Genomic DNA, 17875 nt, shown 5'->3' with positions numbered 1-17875 from the left:
ACTGCTTCTCTCAATGGTAAGGGATTTGCCATACTTATTCATTGGGGAGCCTATTTATCAGTGATGTGCGGTGAGGTCAATGGCTGGGGAGGCACACATGGAGATGGGTCTGAGTGCTCGGAGCCTGTCTCACCCCCTACTCACTGTAACTCTCCCCTTACTACACTAAGCTTCAGTGCCCATTGACTCTCCTACCTACATCACTGTGTCTTCCTTTGCCGCTGCTGATTGAGCTGAGCTCCGATCTCTAAACACTGCAGTGCACTTCCTGGTCACATGACACACTCAAGGTGTCCATCAGTGCTCAAGGCACGACCCCCATACTGAGAGGCATGCCTCTAGTAGCTCTCTTTCTGTGCAGCTTACTACCCGTGGTGTAGCCCCACGCCCAGCTCTGCATGCAGTGTCTGACTATACAGAAGCAAGGCTGAGCTGATGCTGTCTCATCTCTGGTCTCAGGGAGCTCCTCAAAGCTGCTGAGTGTTAACTTAAAAATTATTACAATAACAAAGAAGATGTTTATAAGTTATAAGTATCTTCTTTGTATTATTCTAATCATTTTTATATCAAATCTCAGGAGTATGACAGGGGAGGCTCTGCCTACCCTGACGGCACATCCCTGCTATTTATCAAGTATTGTGGTGGTGCTTGTACTGATACCATACCAGTTCTGTTAACACCATCTCAGAATGACATTTTTTTTGAATAACTAAAATATAACATGTAATATAACCTATCATATTTTTTAAGAAATGACACAATAACATTTTGAGAAATAAGCCACTATTATTATCATTAAAATGTAAAGTGCTAACATGCTATGCAGGCTATACACTGAGGGGATCAAGCAATAAACAAATTCCCCTACAAGAAAGATAAGGCAAAGATAGCACTGCCCAAATAAGCTTACAATCTAGAACAATGATGGGCAACAGGCAGCTCCAGGGCTGCATGCAGCCCTGCTAGTCTTTACTTGCAGCTACAGTTCCTATCTGCTTTGTCATATGTGTGTATTTAAAGCTTGTAACATGTTGCCTACTGATATGCTATTTACAGAAAGGTGTCTTTTTATTGAGTAAATGTATCTATTTCATTTATTGTTGAGTAGAGCTATGTGCAGCACTTTTACCAGCTAGACTCAAGCGAAATGCGTCCCCCAAGGTTTACCAGGTTGCCTATCAATGGTCTAGACTAGGAGGTTTGGGGATAATTTGACTAATTAGTGATTATGTTATACTGTGTTATGTTTTCTTCATACCAGTCTCTCCACAGAATGATTTTGCAGAAGAGTGATTTATTCTCTAGGGGATGTAGTTATGAGATCAGCGGCCGCGATGCCACCGGACTCGACGCTGAAACATCCTGCAGTCCTAGGGGCAACCTACCATCTACCCCTCATTATGTTAGTGCCCTGACAGCTACAACCATACCTGTGGCCTCTGGCCAGGTAACAGGATCAGCAACCCAAGTAGTAGCCTGCACCAGGGAAGATGCCTACAATCCCCTTGGTGAACCAATTACACAGTTGATTGGAATAGTATTTATTTTAAACTTGTACTAAAATTGCTACAAACTCTATATATATCTGTATTGCCCAATACCTGGCAATATGAACACAGGATATAATTATGTATGACATGTCTTGGAACAAACATTACACAACCAAAAAATAATGAACATAAAAATCGGGACATGTGGCTATTATGATTGGCACAGATTACACATTGAAGCAGCAGTGTTCTTCCCTCCTCCATTGCATTCTTGCTATTTTCCTTAGAAGGATAAAGGCTGCTAGCTCCCTCCTTCCTCCCACCCACCCCTCCTTCTGTCTCAGAGCTTCTGGTTATGCCTTGTCTCTGCCAGACCAAGCACAGTGCATAGTGACTTCTGAGGATCTGCTGCAGGAGCCGGTAGCCAAGGAGGAGACGCTGCAGGAGGGAGTGGGACACACTGTGAGACACAAGGGAGAGAGAGAGAGAGAGGTCTAGCTCATCACCAATCACTAACCACTGCTGCATAGAGAGAGACATTTATCACAGACATCTGCACAAGCACATTGGTGAGTAATGAGTTTATTCTCATATGTTATTTTCCCTCATCTCCATTGTATGGATGCAGGGACTGAGCATGGGTTATGCTTATACTTCCAAGATTAAAGTCTTCAGCTATATACAGTCCTAGTTATTTATGCAGGGTTAGACTATTAAAGTCTCAGGTATTTTGCATGACTCTGGAGCACGGTCACATAGAAACTAATGGGAGATGGATCTAAATGTCAAATTTGGTAATAATTAGAGCAAGTGTTAAAACAAGTGAGCCAAGGATTTACACCTAAAGCCTCTCCAGCAAAAGTGACGCAGAAGTCATTAGATTAGTTTGATAATATAAGGTGTACTACTATATGCAGCAAGTTTACTTAGCTATGATCCTAGTGACCATTATTATTGGGGGTGGCATGATTGCCAAGGTATGCAGTATTGTCTACATTGTGGGCAGTAAAACATCACTACAGTATCACATCAAAAGCAGTGTGAGAAACGCTGAAGAAGGCAGAGAACGAATGGGAACTATGTAAGAAATGACTCTCTGGCACGTTATATTTATGTTCTAAATTTTGGGGCTGATTCTGAGTTAGACTTACGCCTGTTTGCGTAGCATAGAATTCGCAAATTTGCTCTGCACAAGTCTGCAGAGAAAGACACGGGAGTATGCGCGAATGCAGATTCATTTGGATCTGACTCTTCTGTCTGATTGCTGCTGGAGAGGTGGAATGGCAGAGCCAAGTGTAACATAGGTGCATGCAAGAGTAATGTAGGGATTTGAAAGTGTAACCTAGGTACTTGCAAGTGTAACATAGGTGCATGCAAGTGTAACGTAGGGATTTGAAAGTGTAACCTAGGTACTTGCAAGTGTAACATAGGTGCATGCAAGTGTAACGTAGGGATTTGAAAGTGTAACCTAGGTACTTGCGAGTGTAACGTAGTTAGTTGCAAGTGTAACCTAGATTTCTGCAAGTGCAACCTAGGTATGTGCAAGTGCAGCGTAGTGTAACCTAGGTATGTGCAAGTGTAACGTATTGTAACCTAGGTTCATGCAAGTATAACGTAGGTATGTGCAAGTATAACATAAAGTGTAACCTAGGTACATGCAAGTGTAACGTAGTTAGTTGCAAGTGTAACCTAGATTTGTGCAAGTGCAACCTAGGTATGTGCAAGTGCAGCGTAGTGTAACCTAGGTATGTGCAAGTGTAACGTATTGTAACCTAGGTACATGCAAGTATAACGTAGGTATGTGCAAGTATAACATAAAGTGTAACCTAGGTACTTGCAAGTGTAACGTAGTTAGTTGCAAGTGTAACCTAGATTTCTGCAAGTGCAACCTAGGTATGTGCAAGTGCAGCGTAGTGTAACCTAGGTTTGTGCAAGTGTAACGTATTGTAACCTAGGTACATGCAAGTATAACGTAGGTATGTGCAAGTATAACATAAAGTGTAACCTAGGTACATGCAAGTGTAGTGTATTGTAACCTAGGTACGTGCAAGTGTAACCTAGGTGTGTGCAAGTGCAGCGTAGTGTAACCTAGGTACGTGCAAGTATAATGTATTGTAACCTAGGTACGTGCAAGTATAATGTATTGTAACCTAGGTACGTGCAAGTATAACATAGGTATGTGAAAGTGTAACCTAGGTACGTGCAAGTGTAACGAATTGTAACCTAGGTATTTGCAAGTGTAACCTAGGTATGTGCAAGTGCAGCGTAGTGTAACGTAGGTATGTGAAAGAGTAACGTAGGTACGTGCAAGTGTAACATAGGTAAATGCAAGTGCAACCTAGGTACGTGTAAGTGTAGCCTAGGTGAGAACATGTTAGAGTAATTGCGGACAGCTGCAATCTTGTACAGAGACATATACACGTAGCCATATCGGTAGCGCCTGTCTGAGGGCTGGTGTAAATACCCGCTGTTGGTGATGACAGTCACTGGCACTAGCTGGCCACTTCTGACTGGCTGATTCCGTAGTAACCTCTGAAGCGGATACATGCTCTCTTCCCTGCTTGTACATATATTTTATGATTTAGTAGTCATATTTTAAAATGACATTTTTTGCTACTTTAATTGGTGCTCGATAAGGAATTTTATACCTTCTGTACTATAGAAGGTTTTAAATTTCAATCAAACCACATATCAAATTAGTTTTTCACTGACATTTCCTGTGCTTTGGACCTGATTGTGTATATAAGGGTATATGGATGTTTGACGTAAGCTGGTGCATCTGCTACTGATGAGAAGCTGGATGCATCTTGTGATGCGTACATCTCTGCATATGAATGTAAATACGCTATTTTTACATGTGGATTTTAAGAGCTTAATTTGTGGACATACACTGTGTATACAAAAGTGATTGGACACTGACAGCAAATAGATCAACGCGACTTTATTGACATCAGTACTTTGTAGGAGCACCATGTGCAGTGATTACTGCAGACGCCCTTCTTGGCAAACTGTCCACATGTTCCTGGACAACAGCAGGCGGGCGGTATATTTTGCCATTCCGCCTTAAGGGCCTGATTCAGCAAGGAACGCAGTTGCTAATACGCATGTTATCGGCTGATTGTTGCATACTGCACATGCATCGCAGTGCGCAAACCGGCAACTGCGATCGGAACTGCGACCGCAGTGACTACTCAGTCCCATCGCAGAGTGATTGACAAGAAGTGCCGTTTATGGGTGGTGACGGGGGGTTGGGGAAACACAGGCGTGCCAGTGCATTTGAACGCCGTTGCATGGGCATGCATAAATTAGCCACTGCGATGCCCTACGCAGCCTGAGGCCTGATAGTGTGCGATAAAGTTAGCAAATTCCGAGTAAGGTCAGACCTTGTGCAAGTGTGCATGAGGCTGCGATGGTGCTCGATTATACCGATGTTTTCGCAGTCTTGCTAAACGTTACGGATGTGTGTAAGGTAAAGTGGGCGTCTTTATGTAGTTCTCCAGTGACATTGCAATTGTACTGAATTAGCAGACTGCGTGTGTAATTGCTATTGCATTCACAGTTGCGTCCTGTAATGAATCAGGCCCTAAGTACAGTGACCAACTGTGACACTGAAGAAGGTCGAGTAAGCCTAGAACGCACCTGCCGCTCCACTTTGTCCCAGAGGTTCCCAATAGGGTTAAGATTTGGGGGCAAATTTACTAAGATGGGAGTTCTATTTAAGAAGTGATGTTGCCCATAGCAACCAATCAGTTTCTACTTCTCATTTATCTAGCACTTTCTAGAAGATAATACCTGGAATCTGATTGGTTACTATGGGCAACATCACTTCTTAATAGAACTCCCATCTTAGTAAATTTACGCCCTGGACTCTGATCTGGCAAGTCCATCCGGGTTACTGAATTTTCTGTATACCAGTCTAGCGTCGCCCTGGAAACATGACAGGTGGCATTGTGGTCTTGATAAAAACATTTGTTGTTTCCACAGAACTGCAAGTGCATGGGCCTCCCTACGAAGTGTTCTTGTTGAAACCGCCACATTAGTGGCCATTTTGAACTTGTGTGCAATGGTATGCATGGTATGCATTTTCCTTGCACTGGGGTGTCCAATCACTTTTATTTACATAGTGTATCTGCGGCCAACTCAGCATAAGCCTTTTTATTGTTATATTTAACTTTTGGCCATGAAATTACTTTCTTCACAATTTATTGGAGTGGAGTGTATCAGCTTAGATGCAAGTTTTACGAAAATTGTCTGCATATATTTTATTGCCTAATGTACAGTAATAAAGACTTTACAACAATGCAAAAGGCACATTCCATTATGAGTCATTTAAGTAACTGGGCAGTCACATTTTGTCCCAGTTCAATGGATGTCATAAAGTTATATAAATGTTGAGATATAAAATCTGATTTTACTTTACAATTGGTCTGATACTAATTGACTCAGTTTTATATTATCTCTGGACATATTGTTGTTTAAATATTCTAATGCCGCGTATCCATGACATCGTAATCATTCAATCGCTCATTAATCGTGTATAAATCGGGTAGTATAATGTCGGAAACGACCAGCGATGCGCAGTCTCGCTGGTCGTTTCCGACATCAATCATCGTCTGAACACGACGGTCAATCTGCCGATAACGACAGATTGGCCATGTACGGGATGAGGGAGGGTCCCTGCACTGAACGACATAGCGTTCAGTGTAGACACTACAGGGGAAGAGGAACGACAGTACGATTACAATGTTGTAATCGTACTGTCGTTACCCCATGGGCAAGTGGATGCGCACTTTAAGGCTAGGTACACACCTGAACAATATCGGCACGATTTGGCCGAATCGAAAAGACAAATCGGGCATATCATGCAGTGTGTATACCCGATTTGTGCGCTCCTGCGGTCGCATGCAATATCGTGTAATTGGCTATGCTGCACGGTCAATCACACGATATTGCATGTGAGGCTGTACATATTAATGGATCAGTGATCGTGCCGTTGTTTATTAAATCTTTTAAGTGTGTACCGCCAATCATGCGATGTCCAGGGCGAAGGCAAATCGCCCAGAACCCACCCTAACTGTACCTGCACTGTAACTGCTATCTTTGGAACTGTAGCCTACTGTTCGTTTCTCTATTTATTGGTGCACGGCCCCTATTTTACCAAATGACACCCTTATGCTGTTGTATTTTTTTATTTTCTGTATCTTGTTTTTTTCTTTTTCTGACGCATATCTATTTTGTTGTTGATCTTTGATCGTATTTTGTCATTTTTATTGTCCTACTGATCTGCTAACATACATATTGCTTCAATAAAATCAAGAAATATGATACTACATTTGTAAGAAATCTCAGGCGCTGATAAAATATTGGGCCTGATTCAGACCCGCTCGCAAGCGGGTCACTGCGCACGCGCGAGCCCCGGAGCGAGTGAGAAATTCACTCGCTATGGGGCTCACTACGAACGGGGCGGCTGTCGATCGACAGCTCACCCCGTTTTGTAGGCGGGGATGGCTGGTCAAACTGAGGCGTTCCTGAAGGAACGCCTGCCGTTTGAGGGAGGCCCTACTGACATCACACGTGATGTCAGTAGTGAGCTTCCTGCTCTATTAGAGCAGGAAGCTCACTGGGGCTTGCGGGAACGAGACCCTACCACAAGGGTCTCGTCGCAAGCCCGATGGCACAGCTTAGCGAGTGGCCAGGAGGCCAGGTAAAAAAAAAACAAGCGGCCGCCCTGATTCAGAGCGAGCGCTCGCTTTTTGCGCGCGCCTCTGAATCAGGCCCACTGTGTATTCCAGGGGCTGCTGTTTAGGGGATACGCAACCCTCAGGGTATATGAACTTTAGCAGAATTTTTCTTTTTTATTTCTTCTGGTAAAGTTTGATACTACGGGCCTGATTCACTACAGATCGCAATTCTGCTTATACGCGCGCACCGCAGTTGCTAATATCAGCGGTGCTATTTGAACATGCATTCACATTGCGTACGCAGCCAGACATAATGACACCCACTTCCCCTTAGTGACATCCGTATACTAGTGCAACATAGAGAATCAATCGGTAACATCCAGTAATATCGGACCCAGACGCACAGTTAATGAAGCCCTAACCTCACTCATGAATTGCTAACTTCTGCGCACGCTTTGAGACCTCAGGGGGCATCTGGTATCACAGTGGATAATTTATGCACGCTCATGTGACGGCGTAGAAAAGCACTGGCACACCTGCGTTCACCCGACCACCCCCCGTCACCACCCACAAACGGCACTTCCTGTCAATCACTCTGTCATGTGTCTGCGTAGCCTTTGCATACGCAGTTCTGACCGCAGCATCTGGTTTGCGCACGCGCACTGCGATGCATACACATGCGCAGTGCAAATTAATCGACTGATTGCGTGCTTATTAGCAACTGCGATCCAAGCTGAATCAGGCCCTACATTCCCTTATTATGTAGTAACAGTGCCAGTCATACAGTTGAAATGTCATAAATATTTCAATTCATTTTTATTATCAAAAGTTCTTATTACATTAGTAAGTGACACAACAGGAATGGTGATGTGTAAGCAGATAGACCAGTGCTGTTTTTGTAGTTGATACTGCACCGTCTGTTAGTAATTGTGTACCTTACATACAGGTCTATACAATCTAACACCACTAAATAAATAAAAGTTAATACATTGCTGCCCTGGATAAGAAAAATCACAAGTAATAATAACCTCTAGCAGCATCCAAGACATACCTACTATTCAGCTCTCTCCTTCCAGAGTAGCCCAGAGGAGAGATGCCGGCTGACCCTAGGTGTGGGGGCGGGACCCGGCATTGCCATCAATAGGCCCCGCCCCTTATGGGAAATGCTGCGATTCGCGGTCGATCGTGAGGAAGGACAAATATGACATGATTTGCATATAAACACATCCTGTTGGCACTGCCCCTCCCCATTTGCCCGTGATTTGTGACAGTAACCTCCCCATAGTGCCTAATTCATGAGGAAGTGGGCACTAGATGTGGCAGGACCGCCGACTCTTTCGTGGGTGCGGGGGACTGTCCACAAATTCAGGTGTCTCCCGCAATTTAGGGGAGAGTAGGAAAGTATGATCCAAGGCCGGTAAAGAGTATTAGGTGCCCCTCCCCACCAGGATCCCCAACTTAGAATACCCCCTCCCCTATCCAGAAAGAGGTGGGATGGTGAGAGTGCAGCAGATTATCCAACCCAGGCTCATGCCTAAAGCCTAGTGGGTACTGGAGGGTCAGGTTTACTATAATTTTTTACATATCCAGGGGGCCCAAAGCAGTACTATGGTTTGGGCTCCATGATGTGTTAATCAGGTTCTGGGTAGCAGGTGGAACGGAGGATGTGAGAGTCAGTGCCAGTAGCCGCTCTTCCATGCCACATTTCCAGCCTGTCACTGACAAAGAGGAACAGCAGCATCATCATTATCATTGGCACTTACACCTATGCCATGCTAGTGGCAAGAGACCCTTCTGAATTTGGCATCCGGAATGCATATGCACCCCTCAGAATAGTAATACCCCTTTCACACTGCAAACCCTGGTCGCACTAGGTATTTTGTACACCAGGTATTTCAGACTGGCGGCCTGACCCCGGTTATTGTCAGGTCAATTACGTCACTGCCGTCATGTCCCGAGCCGGCGCTTGGAAATTTCATAATTTGCAAAAGGTGCCTGATGGGCAGCCCGGCCCTACACACATGGGACAGTGCAACTATCCACCATATCATGACCTGCTCTTGGTGATGATTAATGTGGGCAACATGTACCCTAAAGGGTTATTATTACGTCTCTGATGAAAAAAAGCTCACAAAAGAGGATATTTAATTTAACAGCTTGTATGTGATAAACCTTTTATTATGAGACTCAGGGTCTAATCAACAGGAACAAAATGCAACTGAAAAAGACCACAATGCAGATAGAGGAACGTGCTGCAAAACACAGATAATAGAACTTGTCAGTATAAGGAGATGTAACCTATAAATGCCATTGGCAGCGCAAGTTTTATAATCCTGTGTAAAACATTTGCTTATTTCACAATGATGTACAATACACAGGCAACTAATCACAGATTATTTAATATAATAAATGGGAGGAGAGAGTAGGGAGGGCTTGCCTTGAAACTATGGAACTCATTCAGACCCGCTCGCTAGATGCGTATGCAAATCCAGCGCACGTCCAGCAAGGCAGGCGATTGTACGGCAAGGCATTAGCACGCCCACTATGTCTTGGCGTGCGATCACTTTGTGTATGCAGACGCCCACCAGCCATTCTTAAGACGCCCACTTGCGCATGTCATATCCTGAAAGTGCAGGAAAGCATTGGTACATCGAGCACCATCAGATGCGATTGCAGCGCCTGATGTAGACTATACCCTGCCGCAAGCACTGCGATCACTATTTTTTGTATTTTTCTTCACATAAATCGTTAGGTTTTCTATAGGGAGAGACAGATTGGGTACAGGATGCTGGTGCTCAGGATTCAGGTAGTAAGAATCCCGAACGCCCGGCATCCCAACAAGGTTAGGATACCGATACCTGTTGGTAAGTATCCTGACCCTACCCCTAAACCTGACCCTCCCTCTCTGCAGTCTGAACCTAAGCCTCCCCGCATAGCCTAAACCTAACCTCACCCCCCAGCCTAACTCCAACCACCCCCCTAGTGCCTAACCGACTCCCTAGTGCCTAACCCCAATATTATTAAAACCATTGTATAAAATTACCTTCAGGCTGTGTGCATAATGTGTATATGAAACATAAATGAATTTCATGTGTGTACACAAACTTTGTTTGAGCCACAAAATTAATGCAAATATTGTATAAGATTACCTGCAGGCTGTGTGTATAAGGTGTATATGACACATAAATTCATATTGTGTTCAGATTTGGGTCCCATTCCCAAGATATCTCATTATGGTATGCAAATATTCCAAAATACGGAATATTCCGATATCCAAAATATCCCTGGTCCCAGGCACTTTGGATATGGGAGACTGTATCACAGAGAAAAACATAAAAACAATACATCAGTGTAGGTTTGCAACTTTAACAGTTAACTATTTAATAATGAAAAAAAGAGATCAGTAAATATACTTTTTGTTTGTTAAATAAATGTTATTGATTATTTTGCAGCGATTGTTTTTTTTTAATTTATTCATTCATTTATAATTTCAAATAAACACTTTGCATGTTGTTATGAAAAGTTTGCAATAGAAAGTAGAATATATATATATATATATATATATATATATATATATATATATACTGTGTATATATATATATATATATATATATATATCCAATGGTGCTGCACTCCGTTCAAAATAGTTTATTTAAGCAACTGTAAACAGGAGCAGTGTTTCAATATATAAAAAAAAGTGTTTTTAGCTGATGACAGTGCCGGTAGGACATTGTACCCTGTACTTGTTTCCAGTTGCTCAAATAAACTATTTGGAACAGAGTGCCGCGCCATTGGATTCTTCTATGTGCATTTACAGTGCGGGCACCCGTTTCAGCCACCTTCGGTTCAGGAGAGCCGAACCACACACATATACATATATATATATATATATATATATATATATATATATATATGTCCATGGATCCGACACTCCCTGTAAAAAAAACTATGTCTTTGCCCCGTTGCCAGCAACCGCATGGTTAAATGCTATAATAACCAGACAGGATAGATGCTACACTCAGGGGTTTCAATAAATCACACAATAGCAATTTTTCCTGGGGTTAACGTTTTAATGACTGTACAATGCATTGAAACGTCGACCCCAGGAAAGAATGGTATCGTGTGATTTATTGAAACCCCTGAGTGCCGCATCTATCTATATATATATATATATATATATATATATATATATATATATATATATAATGGCACTGTACATACTTTATTGAGATGCCTAAGCCAATGCTAGGTAGCACTGGTTTTCCAACTCAGTCAGAGGTGTCCTGAGCTTCAGTGGAATCCTGAGCATGGGGCCAGTTTGTAGCAAGGGGTGGGCCATGTTTGGCCTGCGGGCTGTAGGTTTGCAGCCCCTGATCTAGATAAATGACAAATATAAATCAATATATTTATCCATGGCAGGATGAGGCTTTGCATTATCATCTTATAAACAAAGAGAAAACAACGCTAGTGGAATGATGATATAGATGCAACTGCACAAATCTAATACTACATATACATCAAATTGTATGGAAAATATCAATGCGGCTTGGTTATACTTGAGCGTTGATTGCAATGAAATTCATAAACTCCATATACTAAGTGTCCATTTAACATCAGTTCTAACAAATTGGATAGATACTAATAAAAATGGAAATGGAAAAAAGATGAGGATTAAAGTCAATTGTTAGTGACCCAGGAGAGCAATATTAGTCCACAGGTTCTTTAGTTTTCAAGTGCTGCACTTCAGAGTGTATATATTTCTGTCTAATATCCAGTGTAGGAGGAGTATGTCAATGTCTGGAGGGGTAGAAATAAACCTCCTGAGCAAGGTGTCCTCACACAGTTTGCATCAACGCTGGAAACTCGACTCCATAAACTGGTCCGGATGTGAAAAGTGCAGCACTAACTGGGTCACCACTAACAATTTACTTTATTCCTCATCCTTTTTCCAGGATGAGGAATAAAGTAAATCACGATCGTAGTGATGCCGGGCGCCGCGAGCGGACAGCCGCGCGGGGAGGGGGGTAGTGTTAGGTTTAGGGCTCCCGGGGGGGATTTAGGATTAGGCATCCCCCCGGGGGGGTTAGGGTTAGGCTAGGGGGAGGGAGGGTAAGGGTTAAGCACCCCCGGGGGGGGATTTAGGGTTAGGCACCCCCCCTGGGGACTTAGGTTTAGGTAGCGGGGAAGGGGGTGGTTAGGGTTAGGCACTTAGAGGGGGGATTAGGGTTAGGCACTTGGGGGGGAAGTTAGGGTTAGGTACCCCTAAGGAGGGTTAGGTTAGGTTAGTGGATACTTACCAATCCACGATCGGGATTTCCAGCGCTGTCGGGCTTCCGCTGCGTCGCACTCTGCTCCTGTCGGGCTGCCGCTGACGGGAATCGAACCGCCGGCCATGCGTCCAGCGGTATTTCATACCCATTCCTGCCTAACCTTTTACAAGGGAAGAGACATTGCCTTGACAGAGTTTACAGCTGGAAATATAACGCAGGACAGGGATAAGTGAAGACTAACATAAACCATAAAAGCTTGTAATATTTATCTCCTTTTCAGGAGGTAGTGTAACTAGTTACAGTCTATAACATAGGCAATGCAAAAGACTATTAAACCAGTGTTGACAGTTTAAAATAAACACTTAACTTTCCCAGAACATGGACAGTCCAAAAATAACTTGAAATAGCATCACGTTCCACTTGTTCGCTGCAGGCTCAAGTGCTAACAGAGATAGAGAACTATTACAGAGACTCAGCCCCTGTTTCATAAAAGCAGAAAAATTTACAAATATGTATTTCTTAAAATCAAAGCACTTTACATGAGCACAAACTGAAGAAATGTGCTGCGGCCCTGCGTTGTATGTTGCTGACAGTTGCATGTGAGTCACTAAAGTGTTTTTGGAGCCAGGAGATGTAATCCAGGGGTACAAAATATATTTTTTTGGCCCTAGGGCCACATTGTGAAATTGTACTCATTTGAATTGGACACAGTATGATGATAAGTTGCTCCGAAAAGTAATACATGTAGACAATAAAACAGGAGCCTCTGTGCAGCTGTTTAATATTGTGAAAGTCGCTCTTTAGTGTAAAATAGGGATGGCTATCGACCATCGATAGTTTACAAATATCGACTGTTTACTACAGATGGTCTTGCCGTCGATGGCAGAGAACCAATGTTTTTCTGTCATCGATGGCAAAGTGGAACCCATGTGTTTTTTTCTGCTCCTGATGGAGCTTAGCCCCGCCTCCTAACTGCCACTAAGCCCCACCCCAGTTTTTTGATTGGCCTGTGATTTGCCAGTCACCCGGCAGCTGTGGCCATCAAGTGGCGCAACCATCAATGGTTCGCCATAAATGGTTATTGTACCATCGATGGTTATCACTAATAGTGCCATTGATGTTGACCATCGATGGAAAACCACCGATGGCCATCCCTAGTGTAAAATCACTACAGTGGGGGTGTGGAAATGACATATAGGGGTGTGTCCTTGCCAAATAAGGGGCTTGCTAAAACACATTTGGCCCACCTTCACCTCTGCAACCCCTGTGTGTTATGCCGTTATGTTGTAATCAGTATCTGCATATCCTGCCTCAATGCAAGAGTTGTAGTATTATAAATTATTGCAATATAGTGACAGTGGATGGGATCGCATCTAGGGCCTGATGCAGCGTCGTACTCTAATGTGAAAATATGTAAATGTCCCATCCACAGACGCCTTGGTCACAGATCTGCCGATTATTGGACTTCTGAGTAACCCTATGGTCGCGGAGAATGGCCGCGGGAACTGAGACGCCAGAGACATTTTAACTGTGCACATGATCACAGACAGACACACCCCAAAAACGTTTGCGACGTGCCTGTGTTTGAGTTGCCACCCCTGTGAATAAATTCTGACTGTAAGAGACATCGGTAATGAAACTTGATGCATGCGTAGTGCGACTCAAACGCATGCGCTGCCACTGTCCCCCGATAAGCGCTCCACTGCGTAAAACATCGGTATTGTGTACATCACTGAATCAGGCCCCAAGTTCCTTAATAAAAATGTGCTTAAGAATATAGAGTTCACTAAGATAATTTAAGGACATGTAAGGTCACCTAGATCACAGGTTCTCAAACTCGGTCCTCAGGACCCCAAATGTTTTCCAGTTCTTCTCACAGAATCACAAGTGCAATAATTAGCTCTACCTGTGGATCTTTTAAAATGTGTCAGTGAACGAATACACTTGTGCTCCTGCTGGGTGACCTGGAAAATGTGACCTGTGTGGGGTCCTCAGGACCGAGTTTGAGGACGACTGTACTAGAGTAAATAAAAGTTAATGTTATCAATCAGAAAACTAACTAGTTTGGGGCTAATCTGGGGCTACATTCTGGCACCAGCCATGTTCCCTCTAGGATGAGCGATCTAGAAAGAATAGTCTTACAATTGTATTTGCTAAGCAAGAACCTACAGATGGCGAATGCAGGCTTCAGGGTAAAGTCCTCATTACATTGACTGTTTTGCTCTTTCCCTCAGATCATCAGGCGAACCAACATCCTTAGTTTAGGGAATAGATATCCCTTATTGGGGATGAGTACGGGATGCCGGCGTTCGGAATCCCGGTGGTCAGAATCCCAATGCTGAAATCCCGACAGGATTAGGATACCGACACTTGTCGTCAGTAGCCTAACCCTCCCCCTCTCCCTAACCCTCCCTCTCTGGTGCCTAAACCTAACCTTCCCCCCTAGGGCCTAAACCTAGCCTCCACACACCCTAAACCTTCCCCCTTAGTGCCTAACTCACCCCGTAGTGCCTAACCCTAACCATGACCCTCCCCATAACCCCAGTACTTACTGTCGGGATGTCGGCGCCAGGATTCTGACAGGTGTCGGGACTCCGGCGCCAGCATTCAAAGCTCCAGCATCCCGACTGTCGGTATATTGACCACATCCCCCTTATATACATATGAAATTTTGAATGTGCTCACTATGGTCTTGAAATTATTCAGTACAAAGGTTCATCAGTTTTTGAGATTTTATTTCGGTCAGGAAGTTTTGTGACAGTAACAATATATTAGACAAGCCTCCCTGTGCCCACCAGATGGCTGGATCTGGCTAATTTCACTTATTGCTATGATGAATGTCAAGGTTACAATGTGTGTTTAAGCTTTAGCTGTCATTCAGAAACACAGGATGTCATAAACTGTGTTTTTTTTATTCCAGGTTGCGGATACGCATTGAAACAATTAGGACAATTTAGATTGCAGTCAGTTGTATACTCATCTCCCTCCGGATGTGGATGGAGACCCTGGACTACATCTGAAGTTACAGCCAGTGCCTCTAGCAATGGAGATGCTACGTCGCTCATCGGTGTTTGCTGCAGAAGTGTTAGAGGTTTTTGACCGATCGCCCACAGATAAAGAACTGGTTGCCCAGGGGAAAGCTCTGTGCAGAGACTTTATCCAAGCTCGGCTTCAGCGCGCTGGTCTTGGGTGGAGTAAACCAGAGCATGGAATGTCTTCTGCCCTAGGTGGACGTATGGCAGAGGTATCAGCCACCTTTCTGAGGCTGGGTCAGTACTCTCATGGCATCTGACATATGGTGCTTATAGAGCTGCCTCTTCTCTTTTATAAGACCATTGTACCTACTGTAGAATGCAAGCTGGCTTTTAAAATAGAGCAACTAACTTACACATATACAAATATAGACGTCAATGTTTCTGTAGCTTCCAGATAAAGTTGGGATGATTTTTGGAGACATTGCCTTAAGCTGGTCATACAATGCATGATAATCCTACAAACCAGCCAACTGCACGACTGGTTTGAATGAACTATCATTCAGTGTATGGACCTGATCGTTCACAGCCTTAAAATGGCTGTCTGGATCGTTTGGTTGAGTTATCAAACCTTTCCGACCCACCCAACCATCATTCAGACAACTCCAGGCAGTGAATGGAGATTGTCCCCATACCTACTTGTCTACTTTTGAAAAAGTATTTCAGGGAGATTGTGAAAGCAGCACTATGTGGTGGTAGTGGGCGTGTACAGCTACATCTGAGAGACGTGCCATAAAGTTAACTTACATTCAAATGCAAACGAGACCCAAAGCAGTTAGTAAGATCTACTTGTTGATGAAAACACACTGATACTATTCAGGGCTTGCTCATGTATTGTGTTTTACAGGTGGTTCCATATAAGTGGCCACGAGAAACCTTATATGAAAATGCATGTAGCCATAGGAATCATTGTGCCTTATAACCAATGCATGGAAGTGGCACTGATTATACCATTTGAATGCATATATCTCAGATTTTTTTTATATAACAGCTTCATAATGGGAGTAAGGTGTAATCAGGGTAACGATACTGGATCAGAACCTCTATATACCCCTGCCTATACCTTCTAATATCCTACCTATAAACCTCTAAGGATGACGCTAATTTGTGTACGCAGTCATACAGTAAATAAAGACTTAAGACCTGGAATGTGTGGTTCCAAAGCACAAGTATTATTCAGGTAAAAGTACAGTCAGTTACACGCTATTGATCCAGACACAATTCGGCGGAAAGGAATTATACAGACCCACGTACAGTATACATACGCAGCGCTTCCGGACCAGATGTTAGGCATCAGCAAGAAACCCCTAGTCTATCAGCATTCAGCACGAAGACTAACAACCCAGCGTTTGAGCACACATATTTATACCACCCAGGAATAGACAAAACAATAGAGACGTTTGTTGCTGATGTAATTGGTTCCCAAGGGGGATACATCTGTTACAGAGCATTTAACAGGCTGATTCAAATAGACACAACCCAGCCTCCAACAACTGAGGGTCCCTAGATTCCCGCCACATGCAACATCCTAACAGTTGTTCATATTATATAAATTTTGTTGCTTGAAGTCTCTGCGGTCCATAAGTCGAGAATGCATGATGCGATCTCCCCACCGATAATACCGGAATTCTGTTGAAAGAGTACGCATCAGTACAAAACCAAACACGGCTTACTTTGCATGTATAAAACCTTAGTTACCAAATAATCTTTATTTCACAGCATTTATATTAAGTGAACAAACTAAAATCTTATACCTTAAAGCTTATGGAACCTTATATGTGAATGTGTAATGTGTGAGTATACGGGGTTTGATATAAAGACACTAGTTAACTGGGGACAGATGCGTGCGCATTTAGCTACTAAACAGCGTTTTCATATAGGATCTTATGCATTCGCTAATATGCGACTAGTTAACAGCGCAATTGTGCCTATTAATGTGTATATGAGAAACGGTGAAAGATGCAATCACATGATGCTATTAGTAATATCGCCATATGTACTTAAATGTGAGTTTATCTAAAATGGCGCTTGGGCGGCCATTCGCAAAATGGCGTCTTACGATTTCATTTTCAAGATGGCGTCTTGCGGCCAGTCGCAAGATGGCGTCGCCGCGATTCAATTTTAAACTGATCTTGTCTCAGCAATTATCCAGCTTCGACAAGGGAGATTGCCAAACTCTTCAGGGAGTCAGGGAGATTTCTACTATTACAGGGAGTCTCCCTGACATTCAGGGACAGTTGGCAAGTATGCTCCATACATAGTGCAGTGTATGGAGGTGATATAATTATCAGATGGTTGCTCCCTCCCTTATATATCGACAAGTGTGAACCCAGCTTAAAGGCAGCTTCAGACATCTTCTTAGTAATACTGCTAAGCAGGGCCGGATTAAGAGGGGGGTGATA

The 17875-nt window shown here is 43.4% G+C and overlaps 1 protein-coding gene across 3 annotated transcripts in view; it reads left to right on the top strand.

Moving 5' to 3' along the window:
- Nucleotides 1-17875, top strand: part of BOK (BCL2 family apoptosis regulator BOK) — a 110696-nt gene that overhangs the window by 63318 nt on the left and 29503 nt on the right. For 2 of the 3 annotated variants that reach the window (XM_088479280.1, XM_088479279.1), the window contains one exon: nt 15362-15710. In XM_088479280.1, coding sequence (XP_088335406.1) covers nt 15485-15710 — 226 coding nt within the window. In that variant the 5' untranslated portion in view covers nt 15362-15484. Of the gene's footprint in view, nt 1-1831; nt 2060-15361; nt 15711-17875 lie in introns of those variants that run through there. The other variant, XM_088479278.1, reaches the window with a different exon arrangement.

The sequence above is a fragment of the Taudactylus pleione genome, unplaced genomic scaffold, assembly GCF_031769625.1.
Source record: "Taudactylus pleione unplaced genomic scaffold, aTauple2 ptg000229l, whole genome shotgun sequence".
Lineage (NCBI taxonomy): Eukaryota > Metazoa > Chordata > Amphibia > Anura > Myobatrachidae > Taudactylus > Taudactylus pleione.
Note: the sequence above shows the minus strand (reverse complement) of the source record. Positions and strands in the feature narration are given on the sequence as shown.